This window comes from Pavona decussata, unplaced genomic scaffold (genome assembly GCF_977016875.1).
Source record: "Pavona decussata unplaced genomic scaffold, jaPavDecu1.1 SCAFFOLD_232, whole genome shotgun sequence".
NCBI lineage: Eukaryota > Metazoa > Cnidaria > Anthozoa > Scleractinia > Agariciidae > Pavona > Pavona decussata.
The window spans coordinates 1,857,347-1,879,047 of NW_028145637.1; the positions used below are offsets into that span (position 1 = coordinate 1,857,347).

General features: G+C 38.1%; 1 protein-coding gene across 2 annotated transcripts in view; it reads left to right on the plus strand.

Moving 5' to 3' along the window:
- Positions 1-7,998: 7,998 nt before the first annotated feature.
- The window catches only part of LOC146458702 (E3 ubiquitin-protein ligase UBR5-like), a 52,417-nt gene continuing 38,714 nt past the window's right edge, over positions 7,999-21,701 (plus strand). For both annotated transcript variants that reach the window (XM_085090398.1, XM_085090399.1), the window contains exons 1-11: positions 7,999-8,200; positions 8,306-8,350; positions 11,446-11,527; positions 13,934-14,010; positions 14,867-14,925; positions 16,012-16,105; positions 16,906-17,074; positions 17,868-17,927; positions 19,480-19,570; positions 20,763-21,142; positions 21,277-21,507. In XM_085090398.1, the coding sequence (XP_084946524.1) occupies positions 8,139-8,200; positions 8,306-8,350; positions 11,446-11,527; positions 13,934-14,010; positions 14,867-14,925; positions 16,012-16,105; positions 16,906-17,074; positions 17,868-17,927; positions 19,480-19,570; positions 20,763-21,142; positions 21,277-21,507 (1,350 nt within the window). In that variant the 5' untranslated portion in view covers positions 7,999-8,138. The remainder of the gene's footprint in view (positions 8,201-8,305; positions 8,351-11,445; positions 11,528-13,933; positions 14,011-14,866; positions 14,926-16,011; positions 16,106-16,905; positions 17,075-17,867; positions 17,928-19,479; positions 19,571-20,762; positions 21,143-21,276; positions 21,508-21,701) is intronic.

A 21,701-nucleotide genomic window follows, 5' to 3' on the forward strand; every position in this document is an offset into this window, starting at 1 on the left:
GCTTTCTGTTCTGTTGAGGGTAAAGAAGGTCATGGCAGCAACACTAGAAGGAGTAACATGTCAGGAATAAGGCATATGCTATGGACACTGACTAAGTTAAACAACGGAAGCGTTTGTCCTTTAGAAGCCGGAGGAACACAAAAGGAGGTGGGTGAACAGATCTACGGATCGACGGATTTGGTAAATATTTTAGCCCGGATTCTGGATTCAGAGCGAAATTTTAACGGATCTGCGGATCCTATGATCACAGCAGATCGCGGTTTTATCCAGTTTTGGGTCTCGGATTTTGGATTTTGGTTGTTAGGAAGTTCAAGTTTGCTCTTTTTTCTCGTATCTGCAAGATTTTGTTTCGATACAGACGTTGGTTAAATAAATATTTCGTTGATAGTCATACTCAACGCTAAAACACAATATCACGCAAGGCAACTCCAACAACTGAAGTCACTTTGTATCTCGCGTATCATCTAACGCGGCAAACAATTTGCGGATTCGGATTTAGTTGATTTTTTGAGCGGATCGACGGATTCAGCCATTAGTTTTAGCGGATCAGCGGATTTACCTACCCCTATTCACCCCCCTCCAAAAGAGCTTCATAACTTAAAAAATCCAATTCAAAACTCGCAAACCACGCCAACCATTATAACACTCCCTTGTTGTTAAAGTGAACAGTCATCGTCAGTCGTTTTCAAGAAGAGTTGCAAGAAGAGTTGACTTTCAAAGGCAAAAAAACAAACAAACAAACAGTCTAGCTAGATAACCTCGAAGCCTCTAAGGGCATGCGCCATACCGCTGTCCCACACGTGCACTACCGGACGTCTTCCTTCGCAGAGATTAATTTTTGTTTTTAATAATTATTTGCACTTCTGGTGCAACGATTTTAACAGCCAAATGACTTCGGAACGCTTAAGAAAAATATGCGAATGAGCGCGGAACACCCTATTAAAGACATTTCTCCATCGTATTTTTTTCCATTTTGCGCGAAATCCCTGCTGACTTACACGACAATGTCGATCTGCTTAAGCCTTTTCGAACCTTTCAACACGACGCTTTTCTCACCAAAATAAAAACGTAGGAAAGCTATACATCGGTCGAGTGCTCTTTGGGCTATTGCTTTTAATTTCGAATTCCAAAAACGTGTATTTTAATTGAAGGAGGAGAAAAAACTTAAGCGACCCGTGAGAGTACTCCATATTTGCTATAAGTTTACAGCCCATCGAGTGACCGATGGAACAAACGAGCGAGTGACATTTCCCCCATTCTCATCCCCAAGAGCCGCGTTCCTTTTAGCTTTCGCGGCGCTGTCACAGTGATTTGGGCATCCCCGAGTTTTGAGCACCCCTGTACCCAAATCCCTGGTGATGTGAGTATACCCTTCCAATATGGCTGCCGTTATTTTGGTATCTGGATTTGGGTATCCCCGCTGAGCGCTAACATGCTAGTAGAATTTCACCAATGACGTCACATTTATCTGCTCAAGCTGTAGTAGTGTTGTTGCGATATATCAACACTGTAGTCACTGTAGTCAACAGTTTTTGACTTGAATAGTCGAGGCCGGTCTCGATGGTTTGCGCGTGATATGAGAAACAGGTCCTCGTTTCTCTTTACAACCTCGGAGCACAAAGACAGTGTGACTATTTTCAGCGATGTATTGTTTTTATTTCACGTAAAAGCAAAATTTCGGCTGACCTCACCTGCCCCAGCCTGCATGCTGTATTTTATGCTGTAAAATTGGTTTATACTAAGACCCCGAAAACTAAGTCCCCTTTTAACTCGTGAATGCGCGTATACACAGTGACCGAGTTATCGTTATGTGTTAACGTAATGTGGGGTGAATGTCTCTGCGGTCGACCATTTTCGACTCTAGAGCTCTTCCCTTTTGCGTATGACTGACGATGACACATTAGCAACATTCATGAAGGCTTCTCACTTGCGATAACAAGCAACTAAACGTTTGGTAAGTTTATTGCAAAAGCACCTTCCACTCACCTTCAGAAAAGTACAAAAATGAGGAAAAGTAACACTGTTTCTTTCATCCCCGACACATCTTAAATAAAATGGATAAAAAAAAAAGATGGGGTCATAGTTTTCGTAATTACAAGATTATACAAAAAATAAGACCCAATCGGAAAAGTGACTGAAAGTCACCAGTAACCAAGACCAATATAACTGACTTTCTTCTTCAAGGAATGGTATACTTTACAAAGTTGTGTACATCATCTTCTCATTACATGCGATAATGAGTAATTGAATATTTTGTGACTTTGTTGCAGTAAAGTCAAAAATAAGGAAAAATAACACTGCTACTTTCATCCCCGACTTATCTAATAAGATGGGCGCTTATTGCGAAAACTAGGACCCCACCGGAAAAGTGACGTAGCACGGATCTCTAAATAATAAAACGTACTGGAAACGTGTAGCCCGTGGGCTGCCTCAGGTCTCATCGTTTGTCTACAGAAATCGCTAGCACATCTCATGTGACAGCCTCGAGCGTGATGCACAACAGCAGGTTTTCCTTTAAGAGTTTCTATAAAAAGTGCGTTTTTGTTCGATCTAGTGCTGATTCAGTTGCATGGCCAAATTCTTGTTGATAGTTTTAATTGGATGTTCTTTGCTCGTGTGAACAGTGACTAAGTTTTCCTTGTAGCATACAAAAACGACAACAAAACAGACAGAAAAATAAAACAGATCTAAAACATGCTGCTGTGCATCACGTTGAGAAGAACCGTAATACTATGGAGCATGTACAGGAAAGAATGGCAAACTAGCGTGTGCTTTCCATTTGTCCGAACTGGCTGGCTAATTAAAGACTCGTTATTGCGCTGAATAAAAACACAATTCTCAAGAATTGGCTCCGGTGATAGACCTTCAAGCTCCTTCAAATAGGGGCAAACCATTTCCAAATTCTGCATTATGAAGAATCTTTAGAGCTAACTTTTCAAAATATCTCATTCTATTTTCAAACTGATTGGCCAAGCTGGTCACTGAGTTCTGGCAAATGGAAAGCACTCTAGTATACAAGGAAAAATCATCACTTTAATAACAATAAAAAAAGATTGGGAAGAAAGAGTAATAACAGACGCTTTCGATAAACATTTAAGAATAAAAATCAACGATAAAAGTTTTGAATGACGTTTCGATGACTCGCTCATCATTCTCACAATCAGAAGAACAAACACCTCACTGAACAATTCACTATACTGAAGAAATGTCGTGGGAAATTTAAATGCCTGATCTACGAAATGCTTTTTATCCAGGAAAAAAACCCCAAACTGAACACTCAATCAGACTCAATAAAAGCGAAACTATTTAGTACCTAATTAACACTCACTACATTCCACAGTGTAGGTTTTTAATTACGTGCAACGAGACTTCGCACGCATTCTTATATATAAAGAACTTTTAACAATCTGACTTTTTAGAATTTGAAAATGATGAGCGAGTCATCGAAACGTCATTCAAAACTTTTATCGTTGATTTTCATTCTTAAATGAAGAAAGAGTACTCGGAGATATTAGTGACGGGTAGCCGCGAAGACCTTCATGGGAGTTTGAAATTGGCGATAAAGAACTATTTTGGTGTTAGAAATTTTCTGGCGAACTTTTTTTGGGCAAACCATTTTGGTAGTGACTTCAATCTAGGGCTGTATGCAGGAAATTATGAACCCTTTTCCGTTAAGTACTGGGATGTTGGACGTTTTGGGGATTCACTTTTAGTACGTTTGTAACAAGCCAACCGTCACTAATATACCTGAGTACCCACTCAAGAGCAGCCATCATTGCTCAATGGTGACCCATAATGGCATAATGTATCAACCCTACAATATGGGTACCCATGGACCAATATTGGCCAACTTAGGCACGAATGAACCAATATTGGCATATATGAGTACGCATAGACCAATATTTGCCAATATGGGCACACAAGAACCATGGAAAAGTATTGGCCAATATGGGTACCCTGACACTAATATTAACCAATATTGGTGTATGGCTACCCATACATCAATATTGGCCAATACAGGTACCCAAAGACCCACATTATACATTATGGGTACCCAGGCACCAGTGTTGGCCAATATAGGTACCCGCGGACCAATATTGGCCAATATATGCCAAAATGGGTACCCATGGACCAACATAGGCCAATATGGGTACCTAGGGGCCAATACTGGCCAATATAGGAATCCATAGACCAGTAATGGCCAATATTGAGCCATGGGTGCCTAAATTGCCACATATTGGTCAATGGGTACCCATATTGGCCAATATTGGTCCATGGGCACCCATATTGGCCAATTTTGGTCCGTGGGTACCTATATTGGCCAACACTGGTCCCTGGGTACCTATATTGGCCAATATGAGTACCCAGGGACCAGTGTTGGCCAATATAGTTACCAACGGGCCAATATGGCTACTCAGGGTTTAATAATGGCCAATATGGCTACCCATCGACCCTGGGGCCATAGTGGCCAATATGGATCCCAATATTGGACCAATATTGGTCTATGGCCTCCCATATTGGACAATAGTGGTCCCTGGGTACCCATATTGGTCTGTATTGATCCCTGAGCCATAGTGGCCAGTATGGATCCCAATATGGGTCAGTGGGTACCTAAATTACCCAATATTGGCCCCGGGATCAATGGGTATCCATATTGACCAATATTGGTCCATGGGTACCCATATTGGCCAATATTAATCTTTGGGTACCCATATTGGCCAAAATTAGTCCGTTGGTAACTACATTGGCCAACATTTGTCCCTGGGTACTCATATTGATCAATATAGGTAGCCAGGACCAGTGTTGGCCGATGGGTACTGATGGACCAATATTGGCTAAAATGGGTACCCACGAACCAATATTGGCCAATGTTGGTACCCATTGACCAATATTGGGCAATTTAAGTACCATGGACCAATATTGGCCAATATTTGTCTATGGATTCCCATATTTGCCAATATTGGTCCCTGGGTACCAGTATTGGCCAATATTGGTCCATGGGTACCCATTTTGCCCAATATTGGTCCATGGGTACCCATATTGGCCAATATTGGTCTGTGGGTACCTATATTGGCCAACACTTGTCCCCGGGTACCTATATTGGCCAATATGAGTACCCAGGGACCAGTGTTGGCCAATATGGCTACCAACGGACCAATATTGGCTAATATGGGTACCCACAGACCAATATTGGCTAATATGGGTACTCACAGACCAATATTGGCCAAAATTGGTCTGTGGATTCCCATATTGGCCAGTATTGATCCCTGGGTACCCATAGTGGCCAATATTGGTGCTTGGGTACCCATATTGTACAATATGGGTCTTTGGGTACCTGTATTGGCCAATATTGGTGTATGGGTAGTTAAAAATAAATAAAATTCCCCGATCTCTTGTTGATTATTTGTGGGGCTAAAACATTGAAATTGAAATCCTTAAAAGTATGATAATAAACAACATTTTTTAAAAAGGATTTCAGGTCTGTGCACTCAAGTATCGATCTATCAGATCGCCCAATAGCGTTCCAGAGGACAGCCCCTCTATAAGAAAAGGAGTTTTGAACGTAACTGGGTGCAATCAGCCCATGCTTCAGTGGCGAAGAAGGTCTGTAACCGTGGACAATCAACTCTTCACTGAGCTAAAGTGCTAGGGAGCATGCCATGATAACCCTTGAAGAAAAGTTTAATTAAAGAACTTTTATACATATATGTTAAAGTGTTCCACTTAACGGTAGCTAAAACGTCAACTGTTGGCATGTCCGGTGGAAAGCCAAAAATGATCCTTGCAGCACGGCAATGTTGTCTTTCCAGTGTTTTAAATAACTCTGCCTGATCAACCCCGCCCCAGACGGGCATCGCGTACGTAATGGATGGCTGGATAACCTTCACGTAAAAAGACTCCCACACATGACTGGGTAGAAACTTGGATTTCTTCAGGAGGCTCAATTTGTTTGCAAAATTTTTAATGACCTCTCGCAGTTGAGGTATGCAGCTCAGGTTTAAGTAATCACATCTCCATGTTCTTGGATGCAATCACGGAGAACAAAGTAGCGACAGAAATAGGTCAATTAGACGTGAGCAAATCAGATGGTTATGATGACATGTCTCCAAAAGTTGTGAAAGCAGTTTCAAAATACATAGTAAAACCTTTGACGCACGTATATAATTAGTCGTTAGTCACGGGCATTATCCCTTCTGAACTTAAAAATCTGAAAAAGCAGTTGTTACACCAATATTTAAATCAAAGGTTAAATAATCATAATGTAATCTAAAATGTGTATAACCCTGCTTTTAAAAACGTTAAAAACTAGACGTTTACAAAAAACTTGGCAAGACGTTTTGGCCCGGAAAATCTTCGGCCTTGGTCGGTTTAAACTGATGTGACATAGAAGCAAACGCTTATCTAACGGTTCACAGTTTGCGCGTGCTACAATCACGACGCGTAACGAACGATCACCGCGCGAGAGAACAAATCACGAGAGTGAACTATAAATTCCCGGAACGTCAATATGTTCCGTGATTGCCCGCATTTCGGTCTCGCAGCCGGGAATGCCAGGCCTCAAGGAAAAGTCTGTTGTGGTAATCACTTGTCTTGATGACAATGTTTGCTTGGTCAAAATCTATACTATGGCCAAAACTGATTCGCGAGTTGCGCTATCTTTGAGTTGTTATCGCCAACACGGCCTGCTCTTCTGTGTTCTTTAATCCTTGTTGCCAAGGCTCTGCAATTAGAACACCCAATTTTGTAGACCACACATCTTGATTTACATTATGTCCATTCCTGACTGCAATTTCAGTATCTTTCATTTGAAAAATAATCATTTTCAAAGTATCGACCGATTTCAGTTCTACCATGCTTCTCAAAGATTTTATATACAGTATAAGATTTGAAATACAGTCGAACCTGTATATAACGGCCACCCACGGGACTTGAGTAACTGGCCGCTTAATACAGGTGGCCGCTTAATACAGGATCACTAAAAATACTCACTGGGCGTGGTCTAATGTTGATTTTAATGGCGTATTATACAAAAACACTTCATGCAAGGAAACAATAGAACAATCACCACTCTTTCAAGTGATCAATGCTTTAAACAAAGTTCAGTGCCAACTTGTAACTTAACCGTATAATATACGTAACATTGTGTAAAAGTACCATACAATAAATTGTCCTCTACTCTCCTACGGTATACAGTGCTGTATTTCTATGACTTACAGTTCACAACAAAATATCACATTCCGTCATTTCATAGTTGTTACGCTCAATTTTCAATGTCACATGGCTGAAGAACAAGTTAATTAAAGAGGAATTTCTTGCTAAAGAGTGAAGCATATTCAAAACAAACTTTTTTTAGCGTTCGTGATACGGTACTGTACTTCAGCACATTGCGGACATCTGAAAAGCGTTAACTATATTAAACGGCCGAGTATCAGCTTACAGTAGCTTTGTACATGTTATTTCTTTATAGTGATACAGGATCGCATTTTAAACACAATAAAATACCGCATAAAATAACATATGGCTTAGTTTCCATTCAAGGGTGGCCGCTTAATACAGGTAAAAATAACAAAGAAAGACAAACATAGGACTGCTACAGGGTGGACGCGGCCGCTTAATAGAGGTGGCCGCCTAATACAGGTAACAAATACAGCGTTTGTATGAGCAAACAATCGGCCGCTTAATAGAGGGTGGCCGCTTAATACAGGGCCGTTATATATAGGTTCGACTGTATTTAAATAAACTTAAGCGGGCATCTTTTAAAAGGCTCAAAAAAGCTTGCTGGATCTCCTGCCTATTGATGTAACAGCTTATTTTTTAAAAAATGGTAAATAAAGGCATTTCTTCTTCACTGGAACCTCACTGTAGCTCTTCACTTGTTCTCCTCAGCTCCTCAACTGACGGCGAGGCTCTGGGGTCGAGAATTACCCGGAGCCCGCTTCTTTCGCGACCAGCGGTTAAACATTGCTTCTCCATACATGACGTACCAATTGAGGAGCATTTCTTTTTATTTTTCGGGAAGCGTGTAGGAAAGCGAGGAAAACTTACTTAGAGTTTGTGGAAGCTAATTTATAACGTCTAGAAAGGACTTTAAAATATCATAGATGATGTAAAACTTTCGTTTCCTCTTCTACGATATCATGCCACAAATTCATATCGCTGTTCATCCTTTGCCGAGAACTGCTGAAGAATTACACGAAAGGTAAGCCGACCAGCTGAGCGAGCTCTATAGGCGTGTTGTAAGTTAAAAGGTTTTAAGGTATAGATCTTATGTGAAATTATTAATCGTGTTTCTTTATTCCGGAAGGTTAAAAGAAGTTTCAGAATCGAAGGAAAACTCAAGTTACCTAAGGTAAGACCAACTAATTTACAGCGTAACGGATCGATTAAGACGATGGACTTTTTATATTATACAATGGAGGATTTGAGTGGGATTTTCAATCCTTGTGCTCATAACTGTACAAAGAAAGTTCAGCATATGCGTGGTACCGTGGTTTTGTTTCAAGAGAGAGGTAATTGTTTTACTAAATTTGTCATACAATGAAACCTGTATAAAGTGGATAGCTTTGGAGAATGTCCTGGTGTCTACTTAATACCGTCTCCCATAAAATAAGTTATATTATTTTGATGTCTTAATGTTACTCTATGAATGTCAGGTTTGTTGAAGGGCTTGATGATGCATTTCTTTCCCTTTGCTTTATTACTTTAAGAATGATGAACTCATCATATATACATAAATTGCAATAAATACACGCATGTCACAAAGTTCAGATGAACAAATCAGGAAAAGCTGGCCATACAAAGTCAAATAAACTGCAGCAAGACACATGTGCACATACCTTAGCGGGATGTCCTACAAATAATTTTAAACAGGAGGAGGTCATTCCAAACCACACCCTTTTTTTATAACCAAAGTAAACATAAAATGTTAGATGCTGGCAAAAATGTTAGTCCTTTCATTGAGTTTCCAGGCCCAAAGAAATTGCTGTTGAAAGTAAGCAAATTCCAACCAGGAACAACACCATCTTGGAATTACTTACAGTGTAGCATGAAAATTTTGTTGGTTCTACATTTTCCGGGTTTTGCGGATTGATCTTTTTCCACAAAAACTAGTTCCCGCAGAAAAAAAATTTTAAAACTCCACTAATGTCTTTTGAAAGAGTTGTGCCACTGGGGTGATATACATTGGACCTAAACAAGAACAATAACATAATTTTCCATTGGAAAAAGCAACCAAAGTTCAGATACATCCTGTAGTCTGTATCACAAACAAAACAATGTGTAAAGCAAAGAAAACATAAGTGGAAAGCAATTCAGTAACATTAGATTGGCAGGAATGGGTCATCTGAAGGAACACCATTTGCTAGGGCATCTGTGATGCCACATTCTTTCCATCCATTCTCGATGACTGCTGGGTTTTTCTGCATCTATTGATAAAAAAAACTGAACAAGAGAGTGTCATTATTATCGACTGGGTCTGTCTCATTGCATTACAGTAGGGTTTAGTTTTGCATTTTAGCAGGCTGCTCCCAGTTAGGTCTCAAACTTGTATACAGATTTTCTTTTTCTGCTTTTAAAGCCAACCAATCCAAAGGCTCAGCACAATTTTCAAAATTAAACTTTCGGAAAAATTTCCGCACAGCCCCATACATTAATTATGCATGCTGATGTATTAATTATGTATGCGCTTCATTGTTTTAAAAGACAATAACCTATTCCCATGTGTTTTGCATATATACATTGCAAATAATACTTACTGCGTCAATAAAAGAGGGTTTCGTCGTGTCAAGACTTTTTCTCCTCTTCTCTCTCCATTTTCCCAATCCCATTTTCTTTATTTCTCTAACCCAGCCCCCTAACGCTTTTCTTTTTCTTTCTTTCTTTTTTTTTTCGATCTACCTACCATACTGTGCCTTGAACTGAAGCCTTACTGTTAGCGTTGGATTCCCTGTCCATCTGCTTTACCACTAGACTACGAGGGATTTGTTGGAAATTACCCCTCAACAAATATATTTTATTTTTTGTAAGCCTTTAAAAATCTACATAACAATACAGAGGTAATTTTTTTCCTGTGCATTGCACTTGCCTTGTAATTTTCACGGGAAAATGCGTCATTTTCGCCCCTTGATTGGCCAGTCTCGGTTTGTGTATTTCTCCTAGTCATAGCCCCATGCAACCATGTTATAGTGAGTTATAGAGCATTAACGAGTCTTGGCCGACTTCAAATTGTGTAGTTGTTGCTTGTGCTCCGAATCGTCGTCTTATTATTTTTGCGTCCTTTGCTGTTTCGTCCATCGCTTCCCCTACGTCTATGCCATGCTACTACGTCTGTAATTTGACTGACCTTCGCCCATCGTTCCAAGCCTTTAATCACCTTTTAAAGTCGCCCAATATCCTTGCGGATTACGAATGCTGAACAGAATAGTACAAGGAACACAATCTAAACGCGCCGTCCGTGAAATGTCCACCAGTTGGGTGCAAGAATGCCCTAAAGACGAGCAATATTGGCATATATTGTAAGATGCCAGCCTTTACGAAGTTCACCAGAACTGACAAAGCATTGTAGCGCTCTACGCGCTCTTCGAGATACGCCGGAGGAAGACGAAATATCAGATACCGTAACACATGAAGCCCGCACGTATATGTTAGCAAGAACCTCTGGCTTTATTTTAGGAATGACAACAGCAAAAATAGAACGTAAAACAAAAAGAAAGGTAAAGAAATACTTTATTTTTGATAGTTTACGGCAGTCGCGATCAAAACCACTGGTTAATCTGCTTTTATTTTTACGGCCATGCGAAAACATCTCACTCAATTCTAAACATTTTTAAAACGAGGACAAATTAAAATGCATAAAAATTGCTAAAATTGTCAAATTTTGTTTAGATTTTCCGTATTTTTTCCCTAAAATTCGAAGATTTCGGCAAAGCCCATATAGACTTAGAAAGAAAATATAAAACTAAGAGGAACAAAGCGAAGTAATCCCAACGGCGCACTATTGTTATCCCCATTGTTTCCTTTCAACAAAGACTGTATGCATAATTAATGTATGGGGCTGTGCGGAAATCTTGCCAAACTTTCTTAAAAAAGAAACAAAACTATTCAAGGAGCTCAGTCTTGGTGAGGGGAATGGCTAAAACTCTAGGCGATGGAGAATGTGAAACAAATGCCAGTGAGGCCCAGCTTATTAAGTCTTTATGGCTTTTCTGTTAAATACAATTTATATTTTAACTCTTGGGCCATTCATTCTCTTTTGTTGTTGTTGTTTGACATCCTTTATAATTTAAAAGATACTGTCAACCTTCATGAATATAAATATTTATAACAGGGAAGAGTGGGGCAGATAAATTGAATAATTTAGGAATACTGATGATACACCATACCTTGTCTAAAACTAGAAATTAGATACAAGAATAGTGCTAGACTGTACAATTTTCTGTTACTCAGTTCTCCAGTACTTCAGGCACTTAAGGATGAAGTCATTAAAGAATGTGTGGTTGGACCAAGGCATGTGGCTTTCCTCTTGGAGGTATGAATTTTGTAATGGTGTCAAGGTGTAAGTAAAAATGGGTTTTAAAAGCAAGATTACATATTGATAATGGTAAGGTACAGTGTAATGGTAAGAGGGCATCACACAACAGTTACTGACAAACTTGTGGCCCTCTTAAAAAGCAAACATGCAAATTAAATCAAATAAAAAACATACACATGTTTACTAAGTAATAAAGGTGTTTGACTACATGTTCGGTGAACCTTTGATTACCATTTTATTTGACCCTGCGATATATTCATTTAGCTTTCTCAACATTTGGACTATTATGCCTGTGATACATGTACTTAATGTTCAAATAAAAAAGCCTTAACTGTGCCTTGTTCAGTGAGCATGCAAGGAAGTGATGAGAGCACAATAGAAATGTAGAGTGATACGTGTATACAGGTTAAAATAATGTAGCTTACTTCCATTTGAAGGGAATTTGCTTCACCTTACAAAAAAAAACTGTTCTTAACTTGAATGTGCACATAAAATAGCATCAGATCATGGATCACAACATGATTGCATGAACATTGTTGATTTTTTTGGCGGCAGTTGAATTCCTTCAATAAAAGAGAGCACCAGTTTCTTTTTACATTGTAGCTGAACTATTTTAATCGTGAAATTTCTCTTTGTTAAAAAAAAAGACTTGATTTGTAATGACCTTGAAACTGTACATTTACGTGCACTAAGATGGCTTCTTTGCATGCACTGGGTAGTTTGTGAAATAATTTTTACTATCTACACTGTACTTATATCGATACTTCGTCATTGTACAGTCATTGACTAAAACAGGTCAGGACATCATAGGCATTTTCACTGCAATTTGAAGTGTTATTAATGAGTATTGGTTCCAGGCTTCAAAGCAAAGTAAAGTGACCATTCCAATGGTCCTTTTCTGTCATGATCTTCAAGGATGCTGGGCTGGCATCATGTAATATTACATGTACTGCTTGAAATCTGTAGATCACTTTAGTGATACATTCAGAGCAATGCTTCCAGATAGGCAAATTGCTTCATCCTTGTCTCTGAGCAGAATCTGTTTATCAAACAGAATATCATTAGTGAAGGGCTATGTGTAGGTCACTCTGTACTTCGACAGATTGTTGTAGAGGATGTAAAGAAATCCAACCTCACCATTTTGTTTGCATTTTGATGAGACATCAACATCCCAAATAAATTTAAAGCAATTTATTAACTGATCTCAGTTTGAGGTACTGCATGTGCTGCTGACCAATGTGCAGTTCCATAAAATATCCATACCCCCATGGAAGGTTTTTTTTTGCACCCCCTCTCCCTGTTGGTTTTTAAGACCCCCCCCCCCCCTCTCTGTTGGCTTTCAAGACCCCCTCCTCACAGGAATTTCCAATGACCTTCCCATGGGGTGGGTTTGGATTTTTTCTGGAACTGTTCAATACATGTACATAAATATGTAATGAAGTGTGAGCTCGAGTTTTCTATTGCGTGATAGTTGATTCGGGCTTTGCCCTCATCATAGAAATCGAGAGCGAATAATCTAATTGTTTTAGTATAAATCTACTAGTCGTTCAAAACTAAACAAGTAAATTATCTATTTCCTCATCGCAGACACTTTGAAAATACGAAGAAGTGGGTGCCATTTTGTTGAAAATCGCTACTTACTATCTATCACAGAATAGACAGCGAGTAGCGTAGCCAATCAGAAAATGGCATTTGTGATAGAACAGTCTAGTAGTTTTATGCCAATAACATTTCTTTGTTCTTTGGACGTGTTGAGGGACTAAAGGTTGTTGATTGCTTGTAGCAAACCTTCCCACACTTGTAAGGGGTGGTCCTTTTAACGTGAATGTGACCATCTTTAAGAGACTAGAAAGTTTTATCAAAGCAGTTAATGCCCATTTCAATGGTTTTGTTTCTTGGGTAGCTGTATTCTTCACAATGTGCACAACTCATTTGGAAATGGCCTGAAGAAATTTGGAAAGGATAGTGACTGGTTTTTGCTACATTTGTATTCCTCATTCAAGAGTTTTAGTCATTTAAATACACAACATAACGCAACAGTTGTGATGCTGATTCAAGTTTCATTTTGTCTCAGCTGTGAAGATGATTGAACATTTTTTACCCTGTTGCAATAACATGTAATAATATTAATATTAATATTAATCCACCTTCAGTTAGTGAGTCAAGGGTGATGCAATTTTTTGTATGTGAGTTGCTTGTCAACTACAGTTGACTCCCGATAACTCGAACCCTCACTAACTCTAACCTCGCGCTAACTCGAACCAATTTTCCTTTCTTTTCAGGACATTTTCTATATAATTTTACCATCGATAACTCGAACTCCTGATAACTCAAACCTTTTTCAATTTCCCTTGAAGGTTGGAGTTATCAGGGGTCAACTGTAGTTTTGTTTATTTCTTTCAGAGTGGACAAGTATGCCGAGTACCTTTCACCCTCCATCCAGACAAGCTAGAATTGTCTTCAAGAGATTCATCTACTCCGTAAGTTCAACTTGACATGTTAAAGATTTAATGTATATATTTACATGAAGGTTGCATTTGATTGACTGTGTTCTTGAATAAGGATACAACATTGCAATGGATTTGAAGGCAACAACAACAATGTGCCACCCGAGCAACATGCAACTGTAGAGGACAGAAATATTTTGAACTTAAGCTGGGACATAGAACCCATCAACACCACTGAAAAGAGAATCTTGAAATTTGCAAACAGTTAAATTTCTAGACATAGGTTTGTGGGTGGATTTCCCGCATATGGGTATGTACTTACATGTAGAAGCGTCTTTGCAACAAAATTCTTGAAGCTATAATTTATTATATTTAGCTACATGTACACGGTATAGTACCCAAATATATTTGTTTATATATGCTGTATATATGTATATATATATATATAAATTATATATATACATATGTATGTATGTATGTATGTATGTATGTATGTATGTATGTATGTATGTATGTATGTATGTATGTATGTATGTATGTATGTATGTATGTATGTATGTATGTATGTATGTATGTATGTATGTATGTATGTATGTATGTACTGCATGTATGTATGTATGTGTGTATGCAGTGATGTCACAATGTCCTGCTCATTTCCACTCCCTTTAGTTTTGAAAAGCATTCAACCAGTTTGGATCCTTTTCTTAAAGCTTTTATATTACATGTACCTTCAGATTTTCTTCTCTTACAATGTGCTCATAAAAAATTCTTGCAAATTCTGGTTCATTTGACTATTAAAGCTTCATTTCTAGTATATGCTATGCTTTGGATATGGTTGTGATCCCAAGATATGTTTGTACAATACCATTTTCATTGTTGCTTTTTGTAGAGAAGAAGATAACACAAATACTGCTGCTCGATCTGCATCTCACATAGTTTTACATGCAGGTTAGTTTTCAGCTTGTTTCATCTTCAAACACAGTAAAACAGTAATGATGATAGTGATGAATATGCTGTTTAGTGACTGCTTGTGAAGCTCATTAGTGTTAGTAGTGTTCATTGTTGACTTTGAATAGCCTGACATTTTGCAGTATAATAATTATTATTATGCAAAATTGCTCTAATTTGTTTTGCACACAAACAAACTCATAGCCATAAATAGCAAAGGCAAAGTTGTACAGAATGCGCACATTCAGGTACATCAGAAAAAAACAAAAAAACAAACCTGCATATAGGTGTTTAACCTGTGCTGTATCATGTTGTTTACTTATCTGTGATCTTCACTACAAAAGTGGGTTTGTCACAGGCTACATGTATGAATGCACTCCAGTTTTGTAATCCTTGTTTATTGCTAATTGAATGGTGTGCATATTTTTTTGGATGATAATTTGAGGATGGTTCACATTATGAAGCCAAATCAAAATTCCAACTTCTGTAAGTTCCTTGACCAGCAAAATTGTAGCGCCTCTTGAAAGCACTACAACACAACATGAAAGAGCACCAATCAATAAAGTGCTGCTTTTTTCTTAGAAAGTCCGCAACAAAAATAAAAGACTATGAATGAATTTTAACAGTTTATCTTGACTAATACTTTTATTAGAATTCTAATTCTTCTTGGCTAATTGTGATGTTGCCATGCAGCAAAATATCTTGTAACTTTAATTCTATCACTTTCTAAATTCTTGTTTTTTATAGCCTATAGGTCTTCTAAGCTTGCACTGATATATTTTTATTTCTTACCACTTGATTGTAATAATTTGGTGAATAGTTTTTTTTATTAGAGATATCCTGAATGTGATATAATATAGTTATCTTATCTTATCTTCAAAAATTCCCCAAACCTTTTCAACAAAAAGTCTTGGATCATGTTTAAGATAAGCATCGATGCACATTTTCCAGTCCAGAAGGTCACATTGATAATAATTATAATATTATTAAATGTATGTGACAGTAAGTTGTGTTTCAGATCTTTAGAGGTTAGTTGCAGTAGTTGGATATCCTAATAATTGTATTTCAATCTGTTTTGTCTACCAGTGGGTGGTGGATCACGTGGCCAGGGTGAAAGCTCATGGGTCCTTTCAAACAGTGGAGAGACTCTAAGTGGTTTAACAGGGCATCCAGTCATCAGGTATCTGGTTGCCAGTGACTTTCCTGTTTGTTTGTTTAAAAAGTTGTTTTCAAGAAGTTGAATCACAAGTTTGTGCACATCAGTATCATTGACAACCTTTTCCTGTACATAGCTTGCAAACAGTTTTGGTTTTGATAGTCTTTTCTAATTAAAAGTGATACTGGGTTCTTCACCTTTTGAAGACTGGTGCATGTATGTGACCTAAAACCAAAAAAAGTTACTGTTCAGTAACAAATTAAAGATATATTTCTTCATTTAAAAATGTGATTTCCATTTTCTAGAAAAATAGCCTGTCAAAATTTGGTTGCCTTGGTAACATCAAAGTCAATAAACACTGATCATTTCAAATTGTTCCCAGATAAATTTCTGAAAAAGTCACAAGTTTCATCCTGATGGCACTTGCATAAATGTTAACAAAGTTATTCTGATTCAGTTTAAAAGTCACAGTGGGCGAAATCCCCCCACCCCCTGTCTAGATAAGGGTATAATTTGTAGCCAACCTGAACATGCTGTTACATTTTATTGTGGCTGCTATATTCATTTCCTAACTTATTATCATTAACAGACTAGAACTTATTTAATTCATATTACTGTATATTAATTAATCAATTAATTAATTAATATTATAATATTAATAATATTATTAATATTAATTAATTATATTAATTAATTTTCTTTTTACCTATTACATTTTCCTTCTCTTTTTTTTAGACCATTGTTATTCTATAACCTAACTGATCATGAAGATACAATGTATACCCATTCTCTCCATTCTTATGACATTGTGTTTTGTCTTGAAGCCGCTGGGGCTCTGCTCCATCAGCCATGTCTTTACGAACTTCTGCTCGTGCCCCAGTCCGTGGGCGTGGCCGTGTGGTGAGAAGGGGTGCAAGAGGGGGTACATCAGGATGGGGTATAGGTTCTCGTGTTGTACCTGCAACAGCTGTTCCAGAGGAGTTAGTCAATCAAGTGAGTGGTCTCTTTTTTTTCCAGTTGTGTGAGGAGTCCACCTTGAATCAATTAACCTCATTTACAATGTGAAAAATAAAATGGTTCGAACAAATGAACAAAACTTATTCAAGAATGTCTCAGAGTATACATTGTCACGACACAAGATCAGCAATTGCTTTTCTGCATAATGACGCATAATGCACTCGAAGCTAGAAAATACAAAAGCATTCATTCTCCAAATATTTCGGAACAATATTATGGAGTAATCCACATGTTTAGTAATCTGTTTGGCTTTATTCATCCTTTGCATAACATTTCCAGTTGAACAACATCTTGTTTATCACAAATATAAAGTGATGCATTAGACTCTTAGGAAATCTTTTATTGCTTACCTGTCATCAAAGACTTACCTGTCATGCTCAAATACGTCTAATACAAAGAGGCCCAAGTATACGCTAACCCACAGCATCTTGTTGGATTTAAAATTCACATTTTAAGATAGTTGGCACTTTGTTTGGCACTTTTGGCCTTTAAAAATCACCTTGGTATTACAATCCAACAATTTGTAAAGCTGTGAGTAGAAGTGTTCATATGTGATCGGCAGTTAAGTGTGAAGCTTGTGAAACAGCACAAATAATTGTATAGCTACATGTATATTATTATAACCTCCTGTCTTCACCTCCCTGCCAACAGTGTAAAGGGTAAATCATTTAAACTTTGGAAAAATATTCAGTCATTACCTCCCTTTGGTGGAAATGTACCTATTAGTAAAAAGAATTCTTAAATTACATGTAAATTTGTTTTTTCTTAGGCCCAAGTTGTTCTTCAAGGCAAGTCAAGGGCTGCCATTATAAGAGAGTTGCAGAGAACTGTAAGTGTTGTGTACATTGGGTAGATTTAATTTTTAACAGTTACTTTCAATTGCACAAGCCATGTAGTTTTTTAAAAAAATGTGATCTGCATTGCATTCAAATTGGTAATGGGCATTAGAAAGACATGCTAAGCTTAAAACAGTTTTTTGTAAGCCATGTACTTGGAACATTTCAGTCATTTAGATTAATTAATGTAGATGTTTTTGAAATAATTAAAAACAATTTCTCAATATTATGGTTATAATTAAGAACTAGCCATATTTAGTTGTCAAGTTTCTGTTGACTACTGGACAAGTGTGGCCAAGATTTCTCCGCCAAGATCTATTGCTTAACATGCATGGTCTCTGAGGTCCCATGCAATGAATGGCTGTACATCCTGCATGTCGGCCACTGCTTTTTTTTCTGAACCTTTTCATAAACAATAATTAACTGGGCTGCAAGCCAGGTTTAAGTTGAGCCACAGAATTTTTTTGTTTCTCGATCAACACGGCACCTTTTCTGAGGGGCATGCAGCAGTAGAATGGGACAAAGTGGCATGGTCAATTTAATTATTTTTGGTAACAATACATTGTACAGTCAACTTTAACCTTACAGACACCTTGCTATTAATAATGAACACCCCGATAATAAGGACAGCAGGTAAATCCCCGGCAAAAATAGAGTCAGACATTTAACTGAAATAAATTCCCCCTATTACAGACTCTCGCTATTAAGGACACTAACTGACAGTCCTGAGGGTGTGCGCAATAAAGGGAGTTTATTAAGGACACTAACTCACAGTCCCGAGGGTGTCCGCAATAAAGGGAGTTTATTAAGGACACTAACTCACGGTCCCGAGGGTGTCCGCAATAAAGGGAGTTTATTAAGGACACTAACTCACGGTCCCGAGGGTGTCCGCAATAAAGGGAGTTTATTAAGGACACTAACTCACAGTCCTGAGGGTGTCCCCAATAAAGGGAGTTTATTAAGGACACTAACTCACGGTCCCGAGGGTGTCCGCAATAAAGGGAGTTTATTAAGGACACTAACTCACAGTCCCGAGGGTGTCCGCAATAAAGGGAGTTTATTAAGGACACTAACTCACGGTCCCGAGGGTGTCCGCAATAAAGGGAGTTTATTAAGGACACTAACTCACAGTCCCGAGGGTGTCCGCAATAAAGGGAGTTTATTAAGGACACTAACTCACGGTCCCGAGGGTGTCCGCAATAAAGGGAGTTTATTAAGGACACTAACTCACGGTCCCGAGGGTGTCCGCAATAAAGGGAGTTTATTAAGGACACTAACTCACAGTCCCGAGGGTGTCCGCAATAAAGGGAGTTTATTAAGGACACTAACTCACGGTCCCGAGGGTGTCCGCAATAAAGGGAGTTTATTAAGGACACTAACTCACGGTCCCGAGGGTGTCCGCAATAAAGGGAGTTTATTAAGGACACTAACTCACAGTCCTGAGGGTGTCTGCTATAACGGGAGTTGACTGTACATCTAAATTTGTATCTTTCAGTAAGATGGCTTTTTCTTTCCCATAAATGTTGATAAATTATACTCTTTCAGAATCTTGATGTAAATTTGGCTGTGAATAATCTCCTCAGTCGAGATGAAGATGATGGAGATGATGATGAAAACCCTGAGTATCTTCCTGGAGGTAAGACTAACCTTAGTCTATGATGTGATTTCATGAGGAATTGTGATATAGCATGCTCACAACTTACAGTGTACATGTACTAACAAAGAGAGAGAGACAACAGAGAAGGAAAAATTCTTTAAATTATAGGAGCATATGAGTATAATTTTAAGATAATAAATTGCCCCTTGGAGTAAAACAACATGAAGCTGCATATAAATTCACCCTGGCTGATGAACTGATTCTAAGGAACAACTGTGCTTAACAATCTACATACAGTTTGTATTGTTTGTACATGCAGTCATAACAAGTCATCCACATCTTTTACCAGATAGCTTTGTAAAGTAAGCGATCATTGCAAGCTTAGGAAGTAAACTTACATGTAAATAGTTTTGTCAACATTGTGTGTAAACAACACTATAATGTTATTAAACAACCCCTTTTATTATTTCTGTGTTTTCTGAGGAGTTCAGACCTTGTGATGTTTTTACCAGAAGGTGCCTTATGAATCACATGATTTCATTTGGTTGTATGGTGAACATTTATTTACAATCTGCTTGCTAAAAATCCTGTACATCTTAGAACTTTCAATGCTTTTATCCCTTTTTGAAAATGTGTAGTTTCAGAAAGTATCTATAGCCCTAGGCCTACAATGGAAGGAATTAAAGGACTCCCCACCCCCCAAGATTTCCCATTTAGAGATAAATAAGTTACTGTTTTAAACTCCCACCCTTTTGGCAATTTGTCTGATATAAGAATTATACACCCCCACACAGTTTCTCTTTTATTGTTTTAACTATATACATGGCTAATTGGTGCAGTTTGAAAAGATACCACATACATGTACAGTTGGACCTTAATACATGTATCTCAAACTCCCTGCTATCTCAAGTGAAAATTTGTTTGCTTGGGTTTGTTTGTATTTTTCAGTCATTTGTTTATAAAAATAACCCTGTTCTGTTGAACTTGGTTATCTTGAACTCCCCAATAATTAGTTATTGTTTTAATGTTTTGTCTTGAGTGTTCTAGAAAAAATATGCGTACCCCCTTATTTTAAACCACAGGTGCTATACATGAACATCTCAAACAATAATTATTTTTTATTTACGTGGGAAGTCCTACTGTATACAGTTACATGTATCACAAGTAAAGATACGATTTCTGGAATCTTTTAAGACATGAAGTAAGTGTGTACTTGAATGTTGTTTCTCAGATGACCTGATGTCGCTGCTGGATGCTGGTGTGCATGTGGATGACCCTTCATTTGTAGTTGACCCAGAGGCGATATTTTCTGAGGACATGTTCTATAGCTCACAGTATGGAACTATTCATCGCCGTGCCAATAGCAGTGCTCGAGCATCAAGAACTGCTGTTGAAAGAGAAGCAGACCGTGATAGGGAAAGAGTCAGAGAAAGAGAGGCTCTTAGACGGGAGAGGGATCGATGGCTGGGTAACATACATTCAGGGAGCTTAGAGTGTGGGTCTTCAAACAGTGCCTCCAAACAAACATTGCAGGATAAGCTACTGCCTAAAAGTTTCTCTGCAGATCCCGTAAGTGTGGCAGACCTTCTCCAGTGGTGGCAGCCAGATTTGGTAAGAAGCAATTTTATTGTGCACCTTACGGAGTATTACCATCATGAAACTGCATTTTCTACTTTGTTGATGTAGCTGTAAATTATGAAGTTTTCTGTTTGTGAGTTATTTTTAAAAGCAGTTATTTTTGACAGAGTGGCAAGTTCCCACACTTCATACACATTGCTGCCATGTACTCAGAGCTGGTTTGTGTTGGGGCTGATGGCAAGCTATATCAGTGGAGATGGGAGGATCCTCTGCCATATCAAGAACAGGATAGTGGGGTTTATCACCCCAGAGTCAGAGCCCTTGGGCTTGCTGATGAGAAGGTAGTTTCAGTATCAGCGTCATCCATAAGAGCATCTGTCCTTACAGAATCTGGCAAGGTATGACAGTACTATTTATTATGGTAATTCATAATTTATAATAATTTGCTTTAGTGCGTGAAAACTATAAACATTTGTCCAAAAGGTCACGATAAGAGCAATTTCACCTAAGCTTGTAATTTTCAAAAAATCAGATAAATATTCTGGTCCTAAACCATGTAGGCATTTAAATGTTAAAAGCAATATCTTATAAA